Below are 22,941 nucleotides of genomic sequence, written 5' to 3'. Positions count from 1 at the left end.
ATCTATGGCCCCCAGGTCTATTTTCCATCATATTAATCTCCCAACAACTAGCAATTTCTATTACTGTTTATTTTGCTTTCTTTACGTTTAGTCTTTATCATAAAAATACCAAAAATATTATCTTATCATCTCTATCAGATCTCACTTTTGCAAGTGGCCGTGAAGGGATTGACAACCCCTTTATCGCGTTGGTTGCAAGGTTCTTATTTGTTTGTGTAGGTGCGAGGGACTTGAGCGTGGTCTCCTACTGGATTGATACCTTGGTTCTCAAAAACTGAGGAAAATACTTATGCTACTTTGCTGCATCACCCTTTCCTTTTTAAGGGAAAACCAACGATGTGCTCAAGAGGTAGCATGATGTTCACTGGTCTTTGGTCAAGCGCATTCTCCGGTACATTCACGGCACACCGACCTTCGGTCTTCGTCTTCGCGCCTCCGCCTCCACCGAGCTATTTGCTTACACTGATGTGGATTGGGCCGGTTGTCCTGACACTCGACGATCTACGTCGGGATATTGTGTCTTCTTCGGCGACTCTCTCATCTCATGGTCCTCTAAGCGGCAGCCCACCGTCTCCCGCTCGAGTGCTGAGGCCGAGTACCATGCCATTGCCAACGTTGTTGCCGAGACATGTTGGCTACGTCAACTACTTGGCAAACTTCGGGTCTCGATCCCGAAAGCTATGGTTGTTTTCTGTGATAATGTTTCGGCCACCTATCTCGCGGCCAATCCGGTGCAGCATAACCACACCAAGCATATTGAACTTGATGTTTATTTCGTCAGCGAAAAGGTTTAGTTGGGTCAGCTCCGTGTTCTTCATGTACCGACCACCCAACAGTTTGCCGACATTATGACCAAGGGGCTTCCAACCGCTGCATTCCAGGAGTTCGGTTCCAGTCTTTGCATCGCCGACGCCGATGCTTCGACTGCGGGGAGGGGGGTGTTGAACGTGACATATTTGTATTGCTATTCCTATCTTCTCTAGCCTTGTATAGTTGACTCCTAAAGATATGGTAGGATTAGTTTCCTTGTCACGCAAGACACACTGGTAGAAAAAAGCCCTTTAGTCCCGGTTCGCAACAGCCTTTAGTCCCGGCTGTGCAACCGGGACTAAATATGCGCGACTAAAGACCCCCCCCCCCTTTAGTCGCGCCTCTTATGTTCCTTGCGTCAGCTGCAAAATCTTTGAACACTCTGTCGATCTTTCTCCATTGCGTTCCATCAGCGGGGTGTCTCAACTCCCCGTCGGACTTACGGCCCTCTTTGTGCCATCGCAACGACTTGGCATGCTTTTTGTTCATGAACAGACGTTTCAACCGTGGTATTATAGGAGCATACCACATCACCTTGGCAGGAACCCTCTTCCTGGGTTTCTCGCCCTCAACATCGTCACCAGGGTCATCGCCTCTGATCTTATAACGCAATGCAGTGCATACAGGGCATTCATTCAAATTCTCGTATTCACCGCGGTAGAGGATACAGTCGTTAATGCATGCATGTATCTTCAGAACCTCTAAACCTAGAGGGCAGACAACCTTCTTTGCTTCGTACGTACTGGCGGGCAACTCGTTATTCTTCGGAAACATATTCTTCAACATTTTCAGCAAATTTTCAAATGATGAGTCACCTACACCTTCCTGTGCCTTCCATTTTGGCAAATCCAGTGTGCAGCCTAGCTTTTTCAGACTATTATCGCATCCTCGATACAACGACTTTTTGTGATCCTCTAACATGCGATCCAAATTCTCCCTATCCTTGTCAGTTTCGCAGCGTCTCCGTGCATCAGCAATGGTCCGACCAAGATCATCAGCGGGCTCATCATGTGCCTCTTCTTCACCTTCACCTAACCCTTCCCCACCTTCAGCATCATCCTCCATGAAAGTATCACCGAAATGATCATGATAGTTGTCATCGATATCATCCCCTTCTTCATCTTCTTCCATTCTAACCCCTCTTTCTCCATGCTTGGTCCAACAATTATAGCTTCGCATGAAACCGTGCCGAAGCAGGTGCATGTGAACCTCTCTTGAGGAGGAGTAACCCTTCTGATTCTTACAGACAGCACATCGACAGATAATAAAACCTCGCTGCTTGTTCGCATTTGCCACTACGAGGAAATCTTTCAAACCCGTAGTGAACTCGCCGGAGAGTCGGGGACCGTTCATCCATTGCCGATTCATCTGCATTATTATTATATAAAGTATATAATTAACCATCATGCATTTGTTAAACTAACTAGCTAAAAATAATACAAATTAAACAATGAACTACACACATGCATATTTTATCAATGACACATGAAAGGTTCAAGTTGCTAACCGCGATCGCGGAGGAAAAATAAATGAGAAAGCTCAAGTGTGGCTCGGACACTTCATATCATGTTTGTTTCAGGCTCTCGGGCATTTCATCGAACACCTTGTGTGCATAGGAGGAACCAAAAGCAAACCCACCACCCCCTTCTGAAAATTGTGAAGTGAGCTGAGTGAAGTGAAGTGAGCTGAGTCCTATATATAGGGATGGGCCTTTAGTCCCGGTTGGCCAGGCCAACCGGGACTAAAGCCCCTCCCGTCCGCCAGCTGGATGGGCCTTTAGCCCCGGTTGGCCTGGCCAACCGCGACTGAAGGCCTTCGGGGACCTTTAGTCCCGGTTGGCCAGGCCAACCGGGACTAAAGCCTCTCCCGTCCGCCAGCTGTCGACCGAGCGCGCTGGGCCCAGATAGTTGGTCGCGGGTCTCCTTCCGAACCGCGACTAAAGGCCCCTTTTGTCGCGGTTCGATTGTTTTGGGAACTAATGAGGGCGTATGGTGACATCCTGTGTATATATTGTGACCGACTCCATGGGAGTTGCACTACGTATTCTTTCTACACTAGGTAATGGAACCAAATAAATAAATACTCAGTTGATATATAATCCATGTACGTCACACCAAGCCTTGCATTCTCAGTCCAGCATACGTACACATGCTATGCTGCTGTACTGAATATGAATAACAGCACACATTGCAAACTGATCTGAGCGGCATACTCAGCACACACATGAGCAGAAAACAAACAACACTAACAATGATACATAGGTCTTGCGGCATCAAGCAAGCACCACTTTATTCTTTCTTCAGGAAGGGAAACACACATTCCACCATCTTGGCAAGAAAACACACCCAATTTGGCTTGCAGTGTGAAGGGTGGAAAGCAGCGAGATACGTCGGCCATCCGTCCATCAAACCTACACAACACAGGGAATGCCAAAACAAATGAATTGATCACCGAATGCATAAAGGAGTAGATCAAACAATTTGCTTGCTTGCTATACATCCCCTTACCCTGATGGTCTCAAGCTTGGGAGCAAACATCTTGGCCTCGCATATCTGTTGCAGCTTGAAGAGTTGATGCAGGTAGATACGCTTCAGGTTTGGGAACTCCAATGCACCTTTATGGTTCGTAGCTATTCTTGTCAGAATCTCTGGCTCCACGGGGAACACTTTCCTCAGATCACCACAAAAAGAAATGTGAAGTGTCTCCAAGCTTCTCAAGGTGTATAGCACCGACATCACGAGGACAAATGTGAGCCTCGGGCAGGAGAACAGGTGTATGCTCTGCAGTTTCGCAAAGGAGAGATTATCTTCAGCATTGAGTGTCCTCTCTTTGCTCCAAATGCAATGGGTCGTCGGGAGATCAGCCGCCCAAAACTCAACTAGTTCTTCAAATTTGCAATATCCCCAGACAATATTGAAGACCGTATGCATCTTGGGGCATCTCACCACATGACAAGATTCCAGATGTTCCCATATAAGTTCCTCATTTTCTTTGGACATCATGTGTTCCGGGATGACAGTGCTGACGGAAGAATTGTCGTGCACATGCAACGACTTGGCCTTGTTCATCACAAAGATGGTAGCCCTCATTGCTCGTGTGCTCTCCATTCTAGTGAAACTAATTCCATCACCAATCTCCACATGAGAGCCCAACGGCTGAAACTGCGGTGCACTATTATAGCCATCATCAACAGTAATGTTGTTAGCAATAAAATCCATGTACGTGATGTAAGCATTGGGTATTAATGACTTCGGTCGAGGAGGACCCATTATCTGCGGTGCGCTACTACCAATGGCAGTGTTCTTCTTATTGCTTTGATCCTCAACTTTGTTGCTACAAGCTGGGACACATAGCTTCAAATGGAACCTAGTACTCTTCCAGCATAAGTCAACATTACTCTCTAATACCAAGGTCTGAAGAAACCTTATGTCCATTATAGTAGCATATGCTTGATGAAATTCTGCTTGAACATGACAGACTGAGCAATCAATACTTAACAATGTATCTTTTGGCATCCCATTTTTTGGCCATAGAATGGAAAGGAGCTGCATACATCCCAATAGAATAATTTTTTGGAGTCTTCGAGCCTGCACCATCTGATCTTTGAGGTCTAGTGTTTTGACCAATGTGCCTGATAGATCTAGGTCCTCAAGATTTGGAAGTGATCCACACAATCTGAAGTTCACCAATCTTGCACAACCAGCCAAAGAGATACGAGAGATTTTGGCCTCCTTTTTATCATCCTCTGTGGCACGTGCATCCAAGCTGAAGGATTCAAGTGAGGGTGGCAGTCCTTCGGGGCCAACATGTTCCAATCCAACACAACCGTCGAGAACCAAAATCTTGAGACTGGTTGCCCCTGACATACTTGGCAAAACTTGAATTGTACTATCCCCAGTCAAGTCAAGGAACTCCAACTTCACCATGTCTATGAATTCATCCATTTTGCACGTTTGCCAAGGGGAAGTGGGCTCACTCACTCGAAGCTTGTGAAGGCTCTGCAGTTGTCGCCATGCAAAATTGTGGCACCAAATCCTTCCTTTCTTTATATGTACCTCCCTAATGTTTGCAGCCATCTTCTCTATTATCTCTGGTGATGCAGGCAGATCCCAATCTGTATTTGCATATGTCTATCACCCATAGGCTCTTAAAAAAATCCATTGTTTGTCTATCTTGCTTCTTGTCTTGTTCTGGTTGTAGATCCTGGCAACTATCTAATCCAAGGAATCTTAACTTGTGGCAACAATGAAAAGGAGGAGAGGAAAAATTGAAGGTGCAGCGGCATAACTTGAGCACACAAAGTTTGTCCGATTGATGAAACATGTCATAAGGTAAGTGTCTCAATGAAGGATTTGCAACTGTAGTAAGGAAAAAGGACGTTGACTCTGGATGCACAACAGAGCTCTCTTTGGAAAATATCCACCGTTTAGGAGGAGTCTTCAGTTCATGACCAAAAGAGGGCAGTGCATTAGACGAATAATCCTCTATATTTATGTGTTGATGCAGAGCAGCTGCAGCCTCCCATGCTTCGTCACCATGGCCTCCTTGTATAATCCCATCACAGACCCAATAATTAGAAGCATGGGTGGCCCAGTCATAGTCCATGATATTGCCTCCTTGAGAATTTAATGACAACAGATACAAGCAACACTCTTCGGATACTTCACCAAGCTTATCTGTGTACCCAGAAATTTCTCTAGCCTCTTTTTGCAACAAATAATTCCACCTCAAAGCAGTCCAGTCATGATAAAGAAAAGGATGTGAATTATCCACCTTATTACTAATTCCTGGGCTGAGTCGGAGCCTCCCTCGAAATGTCCACAATACTCGACTACCCCACACTGACAGAGGAATGCCAAAATCATTCAGGTCAATTGTGTTGCCGCTCCCATTATGGAAGACCAGTAATTGTTTCTCTTGTTGTACAACCTGATAGATCTCTGCCCCAACATCTTGTATCTCAGCTCTGGACCCTTCATCTGCCCCTTTGAAATCATCTTCTTCGTCTTGTCTATCAAACATATCCATTACCCTTTGAGGAAGCTTGAGTTCTTGTGCGATTGTCCTCTGGAGTGCTCGTCGGCTTTTCCACCTCGAGCAATCGACGTGGATGATCTTGTCGAATCTGTTCAGCAGAGACGGCGGAGGGTCTTTGGCTATGGCTCTAAGCACCGCCGAAGCACCCAGCCCATTCCATCCATCAAAATAGATGGCCTTGTGTGCATTACTGCTTGTGTCCTCTAGATAAGGGATTATTGTCTGCACCGCTTCTTCAATGGTGTCCGGAGTAATATACTGCATTAGTAAGTTGATGGCAATTAGCAGTTTTCATCTACCAATTGAAGAAGGTGCGCCTAATTTTGTTTTATTATTCTCTTCTCGTTATAGCCAAAGGATGGACACTAACTATATGTGCTGTCCGTAGTTTTGAGTGTCTGTGTGTCTGTGTGTAGGCTCACAGTAAGCCTGTTGACCATAGTTTGAGTGTCTGTGTGTTAATTGCAGGCGGCAGGTCATCGCCAATGTGTTATGGTGTGTTTTGGTTGGGGCTAATGAACACCTAACCAAATCTTGAAGGTATGACAATTTTATTCAAGAACCAACTAATTAAGACAGCCATCTCTGACATACATATATAACGTAGAAGAAAGTAATAATACTAGACTACACTAGTGTGAGAATTGCATGCATGCATGCATGCATTTGTACGCAGACAAATTCATACCTTTCGAGGCATGACGACAAGAAGATGCACAAATCTAACCCATCGATCAAATTTGCAGCTCAAGATGATTTAATTGCAGCTCCCACCTGCTAGTTAGTTACCACAAGAGAGTAATTGTTACTCGAAGCATAATGAAAAAATATATATATATATATGATGATGTTTTGGAAAGAAAAGAAACTGCAAGCAATTTACAAGAGAAATTATATACTATGTAGCACAAGAACCGTATTAATAGTTTTGATAGTACCTTAATCAGTAGGCTGGTGTGCTGACCTATTGCTTATGCCAGATGAAGGAGGAACAATGGACGAAGATTTGATGGTCTTGCCTGTGTTGCTTCTTTCTTTGGCTTTAGTTTTGGACAAAGCTAAGATGGTGCTTTGCTTGAGGCTCGAGTTACTTCAAGAATAAAGATTGAGCTGTCTGCTTCTTCCTCCTTTCCTTTTTCTTTTTCTTTTTCTTTTTCTTTGAATAAAGAAAAGCAGGGTGGGGCCTGGATTCCAAGCAATATCGAAAGGTGTGTCGGAGGGAGGGACTCACAGATTTTTTCTTTCTCTTCTTCTCTTTTTCATGAAAAACATAAAAATAAGAACCCCGCAAGCAGCCATGGAGGAAATATATCCAGCATGCAGTTTGCATACATGTGATGCAGTGCAAAGATTCAAAGAATGCAAGCACCGATTCACCTGAAATGCCATCAATTGTGTTGGAGTCAGCGAAACTGCACGGCAGACTACGCTACTCAATTGCAAAAAAAAAAGAGGATAAAATGTTGATATAATGCACCAGTACTATGACTCCCCTGTCAGTCGATTGATTGATTTTTCGAAAAGGGGCGCTTTATTACTTAAAAAAATTAAGCATTACACTCGGCCTCTGCATAACTAAGATGCCCCTAGAGGAAGCGATGCCGCGGGTTGGGAGCATGGGACCACGCGGCGGAGGAGCGAATGGAACCCGAACTGGCCGTGGTCGCGTAGGTCCGGCTGAAGCTGCGGCCGCAAAGCCGCAGGCGCTTGGGAATATGTGCACACTCCTTCGTCAACTTCTTTATCTCGCCTGCCCTGGCCCGTGCCAGCATCTGGGTGACTTTGCTGCATGTGACGAGCCATCGGATGGGCGGCGTCCATGTTGCCCTTCTCTAGCTCACCGGCGAGGCGGTGACCTCGAAGTCCACTCTCCACTCATGCTCCACGTACCTGGTGTGCCCCATCTGGTTGCCGAAGTCCGGGCAGCACAACATCGGCACGCCGTCGCACACACTCTCCGTCGTCGAGTTCCGCCCGTCCTGCGTGCACAACTCGGCCACGGCCGCGTACCGGAGCACCTTTTCCTGCGGCGCCTACTCAACCACGATGCCGCTCCCGCGCGTCGGCGCTCGAACCTGTCCGCGGCGATCAGGGCTGCCGGCTGGAACACACAGAGGAACGACATGCCACTACCAGCGATGCCCCACGCCGTCTTCATCGGGTCCTGCGTGGGCATGCACGCCAGGCTGCTGAAGCTGGCGTATAACACAGTCGATGCTGGTCGCGCGTCCAGTCACTTCAGGCAGCCCCGGTCATGCCGCAGCAGGCTGCTCTCGGTGGCGGACGCGGGGGAGAACAGATGGAGCGGAGTTAATTGCATGTTAGTACCACACTTCAGCACCTACTCACGGATTGGTACCATCTCAGCGCCTAATTGCTGCAAAACAGTCTAAGTCATGTATAACAGTGTATTGACGTTGTATCTGACCGACGGGACCCCTATCATGTGATGACGTGGCAATTTTTTTGCTAAAAGACCCTGAGTTTTTATTTAATCACTTATATATCCCTGGTTAGCAAGAAAAGGACAGCCAAATAAGATCCTCTCACACAAAATAAAAATAAAACGGTGAATTACAACGAAACATGTAGAGTCCGTATAACGCCTAATCTGGAGGGGGGGCAATCCTTAGATCAAGCTGCCACCCATGTTGGGTAAAAGTATCCCTCGCCGTAGCCTCCAATCGTGTACACACCTCCGTAAACAGGCCTCGATTCTCCACGCGTTGTAGAGAGGACCATAAACGAAGAGTCCCGATACATCTGTAGATAACCTGCAACAGAGAAGTACTTTTATCGTTAAAAACCTTATCATTCCTACATAGCCAAAGCGACCAAATAACGGCAAGCGCTCCCACCCCGAGAAGAGTTCTAAACCTGTGATCAATCTCATGTAATCAGTTGCCAAATACATTAGTAACACTACAGGGAGGATACAAGCCAGAAGCTATTTGGATGACTAGCCATATAGAACGAGCCAATTTGCATTGGAAGAATAAATGTTTTATTGTCTCCTCATGGTGACAAAATACACATTGCGGGCTTCCATGCCAATTCCTCTTAATAAGGTTATCTTTAGTAAGAATGACTCCGCGACGAAGATATCATGCAAAGATTTTATTCTAAGAGGTATCTTCATCTTCCAGATCTTCTTATTATTAACAACTGGCACATCGGACTGGATTAACGCTCTATACATAGAATCCACTGAGAATTGTCCATTCCCATGGAGGTTCCATCGGAATACATCAGACCCATGTGACAATTGCACCGTGGACAACCGTTGGAGCAGAATATTCCACGATTGGAGTCTGGGTTCAATTAAGTCTCTTCTGAACATCACATTTGGCGGAAATGATTCCATTACCGTGGCGATAGTATCACCTTTGTGGCGCACAATGTTGTATAGAGCCGGATATTGTTCCCGGAGTATGGCATTTCCTAGCCACTTGTCCTTCCAGAATATAATTTCCGAGCCACCCTTAATCGAGAAGGATCCATAGCAAAAGAAATGTTTCTTCGTAGCCATTAGACCTGCCCAAAAGTGGGAATCCCCAGGCTTCCAATATACTTGGGATACCGCCTTGGAACCCACATATTTCCTCCTTAGGAGGGTTTGCCAAACACCATCTTTCGTTAGTAATTTAAACAACCATTTGCCGAGGAGGGCCCTATTCTTAACCTCAAGGTCATGAATGCCCAACCCGCCTTGGTCTTTGGGACGGAAAACCACACTCCATTTAGCCAATCGATATTTCTTTCTCTCGCTATCTCCTTGCCAAAAGAATCTTGATCGGAAGTAATCTAATATATATAAAACTCCTTTCGGTAATTGGAAGAAGGAAATCATATATAGTACCATATTACTAAGTACTGAATTTATGAGGACCAATCTTTCACCCAGAGACAACAGTTTACCTTTCTAACTTCTAAGTCTTTTTTGCAGTCTCTCCTCGACGTGTTTCTATTCAGCATTTGTGAGTCTCCGATAATGTATCTGTATCCCCAAATATGTGATCGAAAACTGACCCAACCCGCATCCGAACAGTTCAGCGTACAGGTGGGCCTCGTCTTGAGAAACAGAACTAAGTTACTTAGGCCAATGATAACATCAATAGGTTAAAACTGAAATCTGTATAGTATGGTTCCCATTTGTCCGTCGGTTAATTTGCGACAGAAGAGTAAATAAGTTGATTAAGTTGACTGACGCCCCGGTCGCTCCCCCGCGGGGCGATCTGGGCGTGTCGCGAGCCGCCGCAACCTGCCGACGAGCGCCGCCGGGCAAAGCCCGTTCAGCGTTGGTGGCGGCGGGTCCTACTCCTCTCTCCTTGGGTGGGGGTCGCGAGGGGGCCGCTCATCCTGACAGAGGCGTGAGGCCACGCGGCTCGGCGGGCTGCACCGGCACAGCATGCGTTACTTGTGAGCTGGGTCAGTCCTGATGGATCCCAGCTTCGCGGGCTCGCGGCCGGACTTGTCCCGTGCTAACGCGGCTAGCGTGCGAGGGCCGCGGCGTGGTGGCAGCCGGCAGTCCGAGGGCAGCAGGCGCACGTTCTCCCAGCGCGGATCTGTAGTGCACGCGCGGACGCCGGCCTCCACGCGGTTCTGCTCGGCGCTGGCCTAGTGCCGGTGTGCGGGCGGCCGGAGTCTTGGAGCCGACGACTGTCTACGGTATGCCAGACAGTCGGATCTGTAGTCAGGCAGCTGGTACGTTGCCTTGATTCAGATCTGGAAAGCTTGGTGGTGGTGATCCAGATCCGGTCGACCTGTTTGGTGGTGACTGGCCTCCTACGACTCCACGACGGCGGTGGTCATCCGAAGGTCTTAGGGAGGGTTCATCTCTCGAGATCCGGCGGTTGACTTCGGCGGTGAAATGCAAAACTACGGACGGCGGCTTGATGCAGAGAGATGGTTGTGCAGCGGCGACGACACATCGCATGTACTGCTGGGATTGCGGAAAAATGATGGCGACAACACATGAGTGACTTTGATGATGGTGCTATTCGAGCACCCGGTCTAGAGCTCCGGGGTGAAAGCCTAGGTTCGATCGGAGTTGGTCATACCTGGCAATGGCGATATTTTTTACGTCATTACCTTGTTGAAGACATTGCTCGGACATGCTTCGGACTGATTCTTCAGGGTGAAAACCTAGATTCTGGCCTTTGTGGCTGCATCCGGTGACGATGACGCTTGAGCGTCGCTCCCTAGCTTCCTGAAGGTGTTGCTGTTGAAGACCTCATCGTCCATGTGGTGTCATGATATGGTTGGTGCAGATATGGTCATTGTTGTAGTTTTGGCGATCGCTGATCTGATTGCTTTGGGACTTTTTTGTTTTTTTCCTCGCCTATGCATAGCTTTGGTCTTATGACTTTACTAATTGCCGGCGTGTTTGTGTGTGTTGGTGTTGGCTGTGTGCATCTTAGCTATGCAGAGGCCGGGTGTGGGCTCATCATGTTTTGTATCTTCTTGATACTTCATTTTGAGTCAATAAAATCCTCCCATTGTCGAAAAAAGTAGCTCACAAGAAAATAAAAAAAGTTGCCGCATGAAAATTCGCCTCCTCTTCATCTGCCACGAAAGTACCATCTCCTCAGTGATAGAAAGCAGAAGCAGGTTCACGTCTCAGCCTGTAAAATGAAACCTAACACATTCGACGACTGATATATCCTGGAACATCTGTCTCAGCCTGTATATTTATGTTCTATTATGGAAGAGGGATCAAAGAATATGTGTAAAGAGCTGCAACAATAAGAAGAAGAAGAAGCGAGAGATTCATTAGGAGTATGCACTGATGAGTGAACAAGCAGCAGTGTGTTGTGATTTGTTTTGTAATTCTATTATAAGCCTGAACATTCATAATTTTATTAGGGAAAGAGCAAGAATTGCATTCATATCTGGGAAATTAACTACGTAACTATGAAGCCTGAACATGTAAAGCGTCTATTATTAATAAACTCTCAAGCTTCCCCTTTACATGTTCAGGCTTAATAATTGAATGAAAGGGCAAAAGGCAGCATATATTGTATTTATTTCCCCCTTTTCTCCTTTGGACAAAAAAAAAAGGGGACCAAGCCGCAACAGCATAATGCGTGCAATGCAGCAACAATATTAAACGACGGGATGCATCACTCACACGGACAAGCTAGTTTACAGTTGCAGACTCCTCTCAGATTTGGTTACAGTACTACTACAAACATAAACATGTCCAGCCAAATTATGCACACAAAAAATTAACCACGGGATGGCTAACCAAACCAAATACGTACGTAGAAACCAACCTCAGTTAGCTAGCTCCTGTTTATTCTTCAGATCAAAACCCACTCGGCAGCAGTCAAAAGCAGCAAGATGAAGCCGTCATCTTGCACCACCAAACCTACACAGCACAGCACCACCAAAGAACTAAATTCTAGTACATCAGATCAGACTATGCTATGCTAAAGCCGGTTCCCATTTATCTGTCGGTTAATATGTGACAGAGGAGTAAATGTTGATAATATTTCCCAAGGTTGATAATATTTGACATCTATTTATAGCTCAAAAGAAAGAAAAGAAACAACTCATAGACTAAAACAGACATGTTCTTATTCAGATGCCGAAACCCCAAATAAATAAAACAGACATGCTCAGTCTACAACAAACAACAACTGCAACATTAGTTTCACAACACTAACCTCAACATACCATTCCTATGTCATCACTCCATATCTAGAGAGAGAAATACGACCGGAACGGGCTACTGTCAGTTATACTTTTACCTACTGGTCAATGTACATGTCAATCCACAGAGGATACAGGTATACATGATGATACCACTCACTCAGGTTCTCTCCGATAACAACATACTATTCCACAATGTATACAACATATTAATCCTCTCAGCCCCAAAGATGGCAACTGGCTTGGATCAGCTCTGCCTCTATATATCCTCCTCATCCCTCACTTGTACAAATCAAGTTTACAGTTGGGGCCTCCCCTGCAGTTCTCTGTTTCAAAAATAAATACCAGTGCATTTTTTTTTTTACTTCTGGGATACAAGTCCATGTCAAAACTTCGATTGCTGGCACGGCTCTGAAGACAAGACAGTAAGCAAAATGGTCTAACTCTTTGCTCACAGCAACTCATGTGCAATGTCAACCAAATCAATGAATGGGGACCATTTATAAATCCAAACTCCTTAACAGACTTCAACCAGCCTCCTAGAATGTAATCAATCAGCAACTACTCATCATCCAGATCCATGCAGTGAGTCCTTTGGATGCAAACGGTGCGCTTGGTGCTGTCATACTTGGTTGCACTTTGTCCCATACGGTTTCCCAAAAACCTAAACTCTGTCTCTTCCTCATCATCACTATCTATCTTCTTTGGTGCGGTCCTATTCTGGTAACACCTCCGCCTAAGCAGAAAACAATTAAAATAATAGCTCACAAGTTCTTTCCTCGGCTTCCAGCGGAAGGATGACTGGAGATGGTTCCACAAATTCCTTGCTGGAGATGGCGCATAGGTCTGCATTACAGCCTTGAAACTTGCCTCCTCTTCATCCGTCCAAGAAAGGGCAACCTCCTCGCCCATACGGTCAAATCCCCACTGGTAGAAAGCAGAGCCGAGTTCACGTCTCAGCTGAAGCCGCCTTTCTGCAATGTGAAACCTGACACATTCTACTGATCGCGGGATGTTGCAGCTGCAGACATATTCTCTGCCTTTGCCAATACGGTCATGGTAGGTTGGGGTTATTTTCTTCTCATTTTCTGGAGGCCAGATTTTTGTGCCCAGCCATTTGAGGGTTTCCGGATCGCCGTAATTTTCAGGCGGAACGCCGGTCCACTGTGGCACCACTGCTTGATAATTGGAGCCCACTAGTAGTTTGTTCCTCTGCTGACTTTTAGAATGCTTCAACTGTCCGTTCACACTGCTCGCCTGTTCTATGACCGTTGAGGATCCATTCACATCAACAACTCTTGTTAGTTTATTAGCATCCGAACCAGGTTGTTGAACAATTTTGCTGCATTGAACACCAATTCTGGCACAGGTGGTACTCCTGCAGCACCTGCAACCAATTTCCTGCGCCATCAGAAAAAAAACGTTCAGTTACTATGAATAAGAAGTGTATCCAGTTGCCAAGTAATCGGCTTAGCCAGAAAGGTAAGATTTCATAGCTCTATTTATAGAGGACTATCATCTTTAAGGCAATGAAGCAGACAAAAAAAAAGTTCCAACCCCTCCATTCTATATCTCTCCCTGCTGGCCCCTTCCACCACCCACAGTACCCGACAGGTAATATCCGGGGCCAAAGCATCAGGGAGATTTCATAGCTCTATTTATAGTATCCGTCATCCCAATGATACATGAGCGAACATCAGGGAGCAAAGATACTGTAGCTTAAATTGTGCACAGTGTAATGCTTAAGCAGGGTTAGGCCAGATTTTGCCCTCTGGTAGGATCCGTGTATCCCTCCAGAGGTTGTAACACATCAAGACAGCAAATGGGAAGTTGACACATTTTGCCCGAACTATATACCACGTCACCAAAATGAAGATAGAAGTAGTTAAATGCTCCTTTTAAATACTCTTCTAAATGCTCTTTTACCAGCATCCAATCTGCACAATCAAAATTAGAAAGAAAAGGAACGGCAATGCTCCATTTGTAGGGTAGCTAGCCAAATAATAAATTTACAAGGGTGTTCAGGCCTTAAAGCACTAATGAAAAGACTGGTAAGACCTGAAGCATGAATTTTAATTTTACTTATGTTTAGGGGAAATAGAACAAATTATCTAACATGTGGATCTCCACTAGTACAGTCCAGTGGCACTAAGGCCTTTAAATTACCGACCACGGGCAAATTTCAGCTGGAAACAAAACGACAATCTTATCCTTCGGTGTATCTTTTACAGGGGTATTTAAAAGGAAAACGACAATCGAAACAGGGCCTAAACTAATGTAGAAGATCAAAGGGATACAGATAGATGTTGCCAGCTAACAATATTCCTCTGTATGTATGTATGTATTGCTGAAGTAATCCAATGCCAATTCTGTATGTATGTCTGTCTATATATGTGCAGTGCAGTGCAGTGATGCAATACCAATATGTCAAACATTATCTTCAGCAACAAGTTTATCAAAGGTGTCGGAATCACCTGCAAGAGCGCGCCGTTGGTCACGCTTGCGCGGCGTGCCCTCTTCCTGGACACCGCCTCCCGCGCCGCCAATGCCACCGGAAAGTATCCATCCGCCAACCCGGCAGCGATGGCGCCCTCCTCCGAGACAGTCTCGGCGAGCCCCCTCACCCAATCCAGCATCCCAGCAATGTCTTCCCTCTTCCTCTTGAGCGCGCCATGCCGCTGATCCCTCCCATTGCAGTCCTCCATCTCAACTCCATTGGCACCGCGGACGCAGAGCAGCTCCTGCCGCATCTCGTCAGACGGCGGTGGTTGCGCCTCCGGGAGCCTCTGGATCCAGCGCTCCACCGCGCCGAGGTACTTGGCATAGATCAGCTTGACGGGCGCGGCGAGGGCCGCGGATCCGGCGGCTGCGGCCCAGACGCCGGCAGAGGGCGACGAGACCACGGCGTAGCCGCCGGCGGCGCGGACGGCGGTGAAGAGGCGGAAGAGGTCCACGCGGCGCCCGTCGCCGAGGGCGGCCGGGAGCGGGCGCGCATCGCGCTCGCCGGGGTAGACCTCGCCCAGGAACGCGGCGAGGATGGTGTCGAACACCTCGGAGGGGTCGGCGGCGTCGTCGGGGATCTGGAGGCCGACGCAGAAGCCGAGGAGCTGCAGCTTGCTGAGGACGGCGAGGGCGCTTGCGGCGGAAAGATCCATGGACGCGGGGGAGGCCTCGCCGGCGGCGGGGTCACGACGGCGAACAACGGCGGCGCATTTTCTCTCTCTTTTTTTGCTGATTTTTTCCTTCCTTTTTTTCTCTCTAGGGTTTGGGTTGGGTGGATGGGGAAACAAAGTTGAGCTTGTGTGTTTAAATATTTTTCAAAATTTGGCAAATATTTGGAGCAATTACTTTAGGCAAATTTGGGTAGTTGTGAGATCAAATTGCCGTCTGTCTTGGTGGTTGGGGTAATTTATACTATAGTCCTAACAAGCCGAACAGATTTCGGAAGTATTCTCCTTACTTATTTCTAGATGTCTCCGGAAAGAGCCCATCGTCCATGAAGAGCAAAAGCAAGTATAACAAGATGATGTAAGCGGGTTATCTTTTTTTTTAAAGCGGGTTATCCTCACCCAGTGGGATCGCCTCGCTCCGAAGCCGCTCGACGGCCTGCCACCCCTTGCCCGAACGCTTTGACCTAGATAGCGTTGCCCGACTATTTCCTCTGGCACCGCCTTCGTTCATTGCATGGAGCCGCCAACATGCACGACATGGACGCCCCGCCCCACCCTGCAGCGCAGCCACTGCCCCCTAGCATCGTGTGATCCCGTGAATCCCTAACATCCCCGTCGGTAAGTGTTTTTGTTTTTGTTTTTGCAATGCCCCTAATCGCGTTTCATGCACCATGGCGCCCACCTTGCTCCGCTAATTCCTCACCTGCCTCACCCCACTTCCATACTCCTCCCTCGGTCGAGAAGTCTGGCATGCTCTCAATCTAGTATGAGATGTGGCTCCGACGAGCCGCAACCAACCTGTTTGTTTCAGTCGTGAGCAACTAGGTGAGAGAAGTAGGCACCCACTATGAAGAGAGTGATGAAACATCCACTATGAAGAGAGTGATGAAACAAGACAAAACAAGTCAGAATGAATCTCCTCGCTTCTAGAAAGCTCATAATCAACGGAGATTATCCTTTTACCATGCCAACATGCATGGATCCATCGTCTATGGCCACCTGGAGATTCGTTCCACGTGTTTTTTTGGTTTTTGTCGAAGTTTTGTCTTGTTTCTGAGTCTTACATAACGTTTTGGTGGATTTTCATTGTGTTTCAAAGTAATGTATGGGGTAAAAGGAGAATGTATCGCTAAACTTCTATCTAGCTTCACCTCGATTCTACTTCTTCAAGAGTGTATCGTAATCTACTTCTTCAAGAGTGTATCGTAATAATTCATCGTACTACAGCGAGCCCCGCGTGCACGAATCTCCAACACGTCAAACAGTGGATCCATGCACATTATTTATAGCATGCATGATAGAAAACGCTTCCCATCATATATGCCAATATAAAAAAGAGTAAAATACATTGGAGGTCCTAATTCTTTTTTATTTGTGTCAAGTTAGTCCTATATCTTACAAAACGACTATTTTGGGTACTAAAAGAAAGCAAGTTGTGTCATCGCTCATCCTAAACTCGTCCACGTCCGTCTGACTAGCACCCGTGGCACGTTGACCACCTCCACATCGAGCAGATCACTTGACATTTGGTGAAAAAGACCCAGCCGTTGTGATTATTTCCGTTCCCGCACCTTTCTTTCCCTTTCCCCTCTCGAGTGCTTTTGGGCGGCGGCCGGTTTCTTGGGGCCATCTAAACGGTGGCGGGAATGGCAAGCGATGTCACTACCATGGCTGGAAGCGAGCCCGTCGATCCGATTAAGACATGAACACGACGAGCCCCGGACCACCCCCCCCCCTCCACGTTGCGGTAAGAACCCTAGCTTTTCCTCCCAAGGATTTGGCCATTCTTCGGTTTCATTGGGATGATTATTTGTATGTTTGAGTTTCTTAGGACATAGATTACATGAAGCATTGCCATTAACCACATTTATGTACCACTTATGTCCGATCTAGGAACTAGGGTTTCAATTGATTTCGAGTTTCTCGGAAATTTCCCTTTTTTCTCTCACTAGGACCACCTGAGGATCATTTTGCAGTAGAGATCACTAGTAGGAAAAGGGGCTTTTACCCCGGTTCATAAGGGCCTTTAGTCCCGGTTCAGGAACCGGGACTAAAGGGTCGTTACTAATGCCCTAGCCCTTTAGTCCCGGTTCTTACACGAACCGGGACTAAAGGCCGTCCACGTGGCCGGTGCGGGGAGCCCAGGTAGGAGGGCCTTTGGTCCCGGTTGGTGTCACCAACCGGGACCAATAGGCATCCACGCGTCAGCACCTGGCAGGAGCTGAGGTTTTTGTTTTTGTTTTGGAAGGGGGGGGGGGTTTGGGGGTTTTGGGGGGTTAATTTAGGTTGTTATTAGGTAGCTATTAGAGAGAAGTGTCCTCTCTTATATCTCCGTGCTTGGTTTACCAACGCTACGTACTGCTATGCCTAAACATGGCTTAGATTGAAGTGAAGGCAACATGTGGTGCATGTCGAAAGTAATACTAATCCGGACTTGATCAAGTTTGGATTGTACTACTTTCGACACGCACCACATGCATGTTGCCTTCACTTCAATCCAATCCATGTTCATTTCACCCGCTGATATATAATAACTCTTCATGCACGCATCATGCATCATCATATACAATAACAAGTCCTACTAATCATCATCATACAACTTCTACTCGTTATTAATAACAAGTCATACGATCGATCATCATCCTCACAGTCATCGAACCAACCCTACTTAATTGTTCTTAGCACATGATCATCAGTATTAGGTAGGACCGAAATACCCTCTTTAAGGTAAAATAGCATAAAACAATATAGACCCTGACTCTCCATTATGGAGAATGGAGATCATCCTGTCTCCAATTCTTGCGCCTCGCTTCCTTTTGCTTCCAAGAAGCTCCTTGCGACTGTCCATACATTTTTTCCATTCTTTGATTTGCATGTCTCCACTTCTTTTAGAAATCCGGTATGGACAGTTGAGATTCGTAGGATGACCTGGTTGTATATTCAAAACATCAAGCCTACCATTCTGATACATCAAATGAGGCACACAATTCTCTGGGATTATCTGTTGAAAAACATAGTAATAACTTCATAGTTAGCAATGATAATGCACTAGTTCTAGAACTATGCAAAATATGCACGGATGTCGTAATAGTAAGAAATCTTACCAGGGTATCTTCATAGTAGTTACCGTAGTTCACCACGTGCACTAGTGGCACGTATGGAGGACCATAATGATGAGGAGTTTGATTGTACATATTGTAATTCTCAATATCAGTACAAAATCCGACCAGATGAGTTTTCTCCTTATAAGTTAACTCAGAGCCATTGGTGTAGTAGGTTCTGTCTACCATGTTCCGCACATTGTTTGAACAATCAAAATAAGCTGTCAACTATTTTGAAATGAACAATATAAATTAGCTAATAACTATGTTTGAGAAACTCACATAGCGGTAGAATTGGAGGCGTATCAACAAGGACCCAAATGTCCATATTGTCTTGCTCGATGTCAGGATCACCAAGATCCATGGTGACAAGCATACCCTCATCAAAACCATACATCTTGCAAAATGCTTCCCAATTTTTGCAACCAAAATGGGTTACGCTCTCAGAATTATACAGTTTTACTTCAAAATCTATATCATGATGGGTCCTTAGGTGAATTTTCTTTGTTTCCATACTTTCATGGTCTTCAAAACCCATCCTCTCCAAGACGTAGCGTCTTGCATGGCATGGGATAAGCTAGCCGAATTGTAAAAGATGAAAAGTACACGTTGAAATAGTTGAAGTCGTGCTTAATTACGAAAAAATAACACTTGTCGTCGTTGCGTACCGTTTCAACATCGAACGTCTCCTCCAGTTTAATACTGAAGCGCCGATCTTCGTCCAGGTGAGGCCTGTCGCACTGACCTCGGTCGTCGTGGCACCAGTCGCACTCCCCCGGGAGACTTTCGTCGTCCGAGTACGACATTTCCTATATTCATATATAATTCAAATATTAAACATCTACAATTAAATATATGTACTAAAAAACCTAAGTTAGATTATTATTATTCATCACGGGTTGACTATCGGTTTGTCGAGTCTTTTCTTGAAAACTCTCAGCTCACGTGGTGTATACATTCGACCGTTGGTGATGGTCGCTCCTCCCTTTGTCCCCGTGTGCATTACACCAAAATGTCTAGCTAGCACACGGGAATAAAGGAGAAGCGACCCCCACGACAACAGTCGGGATTCTTCGTCCTCTCATATATATATGGTGGAACTCTCCCTCACTGATTCCTCTCTGACATTTGCGACCGTCGGTGATGGTAGCTCCTCCTTTCGTTCTCGAGTGCATTACACCAAATTGTCTAGCACACGGGAACGAAGGAGAAGCTACCCCCACGACAACAGTCGGGATTCTTCGTCCTCTCATATATGGTGGAGACTCGACAGACTTACAGTCAACCCGAAATATCGTTTAATTATCTTTCTAAAAGAGGATTTGGCTGGTCTCACCTCGATGTCGGAGGGAGCGATGACGGGGACGACGGCGGGGATGATGGAGGGGCCGGGGGGCTCCTAGATTTCTGTGAAAACAAAAACCCTATAAGCTATCAACTAATCATAGTGCTCTCCAATTTTAGCATTCAAAGTAGGATCGGAGTAGTTTTCCACTTTGAGCATTCAATAAGCAAAATCAAATCACAAAATAAAGTAGTATTAAAATTAGGATGCATTCAATTATAAGCAAAACTACATCATCTCCATGCGTCCGTACATCGCCGAATATTATCACTAATACACCTCGAATACTATCATACATATAGCATCGCTAGTACAACTAGAACAGTAGCGCCCGACGGACATCGGCGCGGGCGGTGGACACCCAAAGGGACGGAACCATCACTGGATCATAGCTCCAGTGAGATCCCTGAAGAACCTGCCAGGTACTGTCGAACCTGCCCTCCAACGCAACCATGTAGCGACGGACGTGCTGGTCCTCCTCGCTGACACGGTGACGTACCTCCTCCGCGGTGTCCGGAAGCCTCGGCACCGTCACTGGCCCACGCGAGCGCCACCAAACAAGGATCGGGTCAACGATGGGCTGGTTCCTCACCAACCTACGCCCACCGGAAGGTAGCACCTCCCAAAACCAGCCCGGCGGAGCCCAGTCCCGGGCATGGCCCCTCTGATCAAGCCAGCCTCCTCCGCCGAGTCAACGACGAGGATGCGGGATAGGCATCGTCGACGTCGATGCGGGAATAATTGCTTTAACTAAAAAAACAAACTAGTTCTATTAATTTCCTTACTATAAATAGAATAAAGTAGTACTTACTAAAAATAAACTAGCTAGTTTAACTAGTTCTATTATTTTTCTAACTAATTCTATTAAACACTTTCTAGGTAGTACTTACTAAAAGTTATTGGGGAGGGGGGGTACATATATCGACAACGACATACCCGATAAAAAATAAGAAGAGGAAGAAGACGCAAAAAAAGAGGAGAAGAAGAAAGGAATAGAGGAGGAGATCGAAGAAAAAAAAGAAAAAAAGAGGAGAAGAAGAAGGAATAGAGGAGAAGAAGAAAAATAGAATAATATATTATTCTATTTCTTCTTCTTCTCCTCTATTTCTTCTTCTTCTCCTCTATTTCTTCTTCTTCTACTCTTTTTTTTCTTCTTTTTCATCTTCTTATTTATTTCTCCTCTACTTCCTCTCCTCTTCTTCTCTTCTTCTTCTCCTTCTTCCTCTTCTTATTTTCCTTTTTTCTCTCCTTCTTTTTCTTCTAAATATGAACATACATAAATGACTTTGATCATACACAATTTCTATGAACAAAAAAAATCATAAAAATTCTATGAACAAAATTACAACAGAAAAAATCATAAAAATTCTATGAAAAAAATGATATATTCTTTGCATATGAACATACAAACATTTGCATATTCAATAATAATATCACCAAAAAAAATCTAAACTACACATCTAAATTAATACATCTAAATTACAACAACTAAATTATCTAACTACACATCCAAATTAATACAACTAAATTACAAATCTAACTACACATCCAAATTAATACTACACATACAAATCTAATTACAACAACTAAATTATAAAACTACATATCCAAATTAATACTACACATCCAAATTAATAGCTAGCTAGGGGGCGCGGCGGCAGCGGCGGCGGCCATTACAGGGAGGAGGAGGAGGGGATCGGGGCGGCGCTCACAGGGTGGCGGAGGGCGACGGCGACCGCGGCGGGCCGGGGGCGGAGGGCGGCGACGGTGACATATACGGGGCGACGGCTCGGGGGCGCGCGGCGGAGGACGACGGCGACGGCGGCGGGGGGGGGGGCGGAGGACGACGGCGACGGGCGATGGCGTGGGCTCGGGGGCACGGGCGACGGCGACGACGACGGGGCAGCCTGGCGGCGTAGATCGAGCTCGCGGCGTCGTCGGGCGGGGGGACACTAGCGATGGAAATCAGAAAATTTCGAAAGTGCTACTTATATAGCAAAGGCTTGGGTCCCGGTTGGTGGCTCCAACCGGAACCAATACCCACCCTTTGGTCCCGGTTGGTGCCACCAACCGGGACTAAAGGCCTCTTTTCACCAGCGCAAAGGGCGGGAAGCAGAGGGCTTTGGTTCCGGTTGGTGGCACCAACCGGGACCAATGCCCCCCCTTTAGTCCCGGTTGGTGCCACCAACCGGGACCAAAGCCCTCTGCTTCCCGCCTTTTGCTGTATTTAGTTTTTTTATTTTCTTTTTTGCTATATTTATTTTGTTTTATTTCTACTTACAACAAAAAACTTATTTATTTTATTTTATTTTGTTTCTAATTACTTATTTATTTTACTTTATGATAATTCTTTCTGCTATTAAAGTTTCTATCAAAAACAGTTCTTATGAAAATTCTTTTTGCTTTTAATGATTAAAAATAAAAAAAGAGGCGCAATGCGCGTTGATTTGCTTCAAGCCTTTCGAAATAGTGTAGACTGCACTGCACATAGCTCGATGCAGTCTACCTTATTCCTCAAGGCTTGAAGCTAAGCAACGTGAGCATTGCGCCTCTTCTTCATCGTCTCTGCACTCAGGGCTTATAAACCGCTCCTAGTGCCTCTCAGCTAGCGAGGTGGGACTAAAAAACTGCTTAGCTAGTAAGAAACTCTAGTACCGGTTCGTGCCACGAACAGGTACTAAAGGTGCTCGTGGGGCCACAGCCTCATTAGTACCGGTTCGTGGCACCAACAGGGACCAAAGGGTGGAATTGGTCCCGGTTCGTGCCACCAATGGCATGTTACAAAATGGACAATCTCTTTCAAAGTATCAGGATTTCATCCGGA

General features: G+C 46.1%; 1 protein-coding gene and 1 pseudogene across 1 annotated transcript; both read right to left on the bottom strand.

Moving 5' to 3' along the window:
* Positions 1-2,874: 2,874 nt before the first annotated feature.
* On the bottom strand, positions 2,875-6,898 carry LOC123050920 (uncharacterized; annotated as a pseudogene).
* A 5,511-nt stretch (positions 6,899-12,409) lies between these two features.
* On the bottom strand, positions 12,410-15,859 carry LOC123050919 (AT-rich interactive domain-containing protein 2). The gene is made up of 2 exons (XM_044473629.1): positions 14,976-15,859; positions 12,410-13,902 (listed from the first exon to the last, which is right to left on the bottom strand). Exons 1-2 carry the CDS (start codon positions 15,654-15,656, stop codon positions 13,063-13,065), a joined length of 1,521 nt encoding a protein of 506 aa, XP_044329564.1. The 5' UTR covers positions 15,657-15,859; the 3' UTR covers positions 12,410-13,062.
* Positions 15,860-22,941: the final 7,082 nt, after the last annotated feature.

The sequence above is a fragment of the Triticum aestivum genome, chromosome 2D (genome assembly GCF_018294505.1).
Source record: "Triticum aestivum cultivar Chinese Spring chromosome 2D, IWGSC CS RefSeq v2.1, whole genome shotgun sequence".
NCBI classification, from domain to species: domain Eukaryota; kingdom Viridiplantae; phylum Streptophyta; class Magnoliopsida; order Poales; family Poaceae; genus Triticum; species Triticum aestivum.
Note: the sequence above shows the minus strand (reverse complement) of the source record. Positions and strands in the feature narration are given on the sequence as shown.

What these genes read in the sequence shown, in the direction of transcription:
- LOC123050919 (XM_044473629.1), bottom strand. Translation starts at nt 15,656, where the DNA reads ATGGATCTTTCCGCCGCAAGCGCCCTCGCCGTCCTCAGCAAGCTGCAG. An exon ending in CCAACGGCGCGCTCTTGCAG is followed by an intron (nt 13,903 to 14,975) that starts GTGATTCCGACA and finishes CTGATGGCGCAG; the next exon opens with GAAATTGGTTGCAGGTGCTG.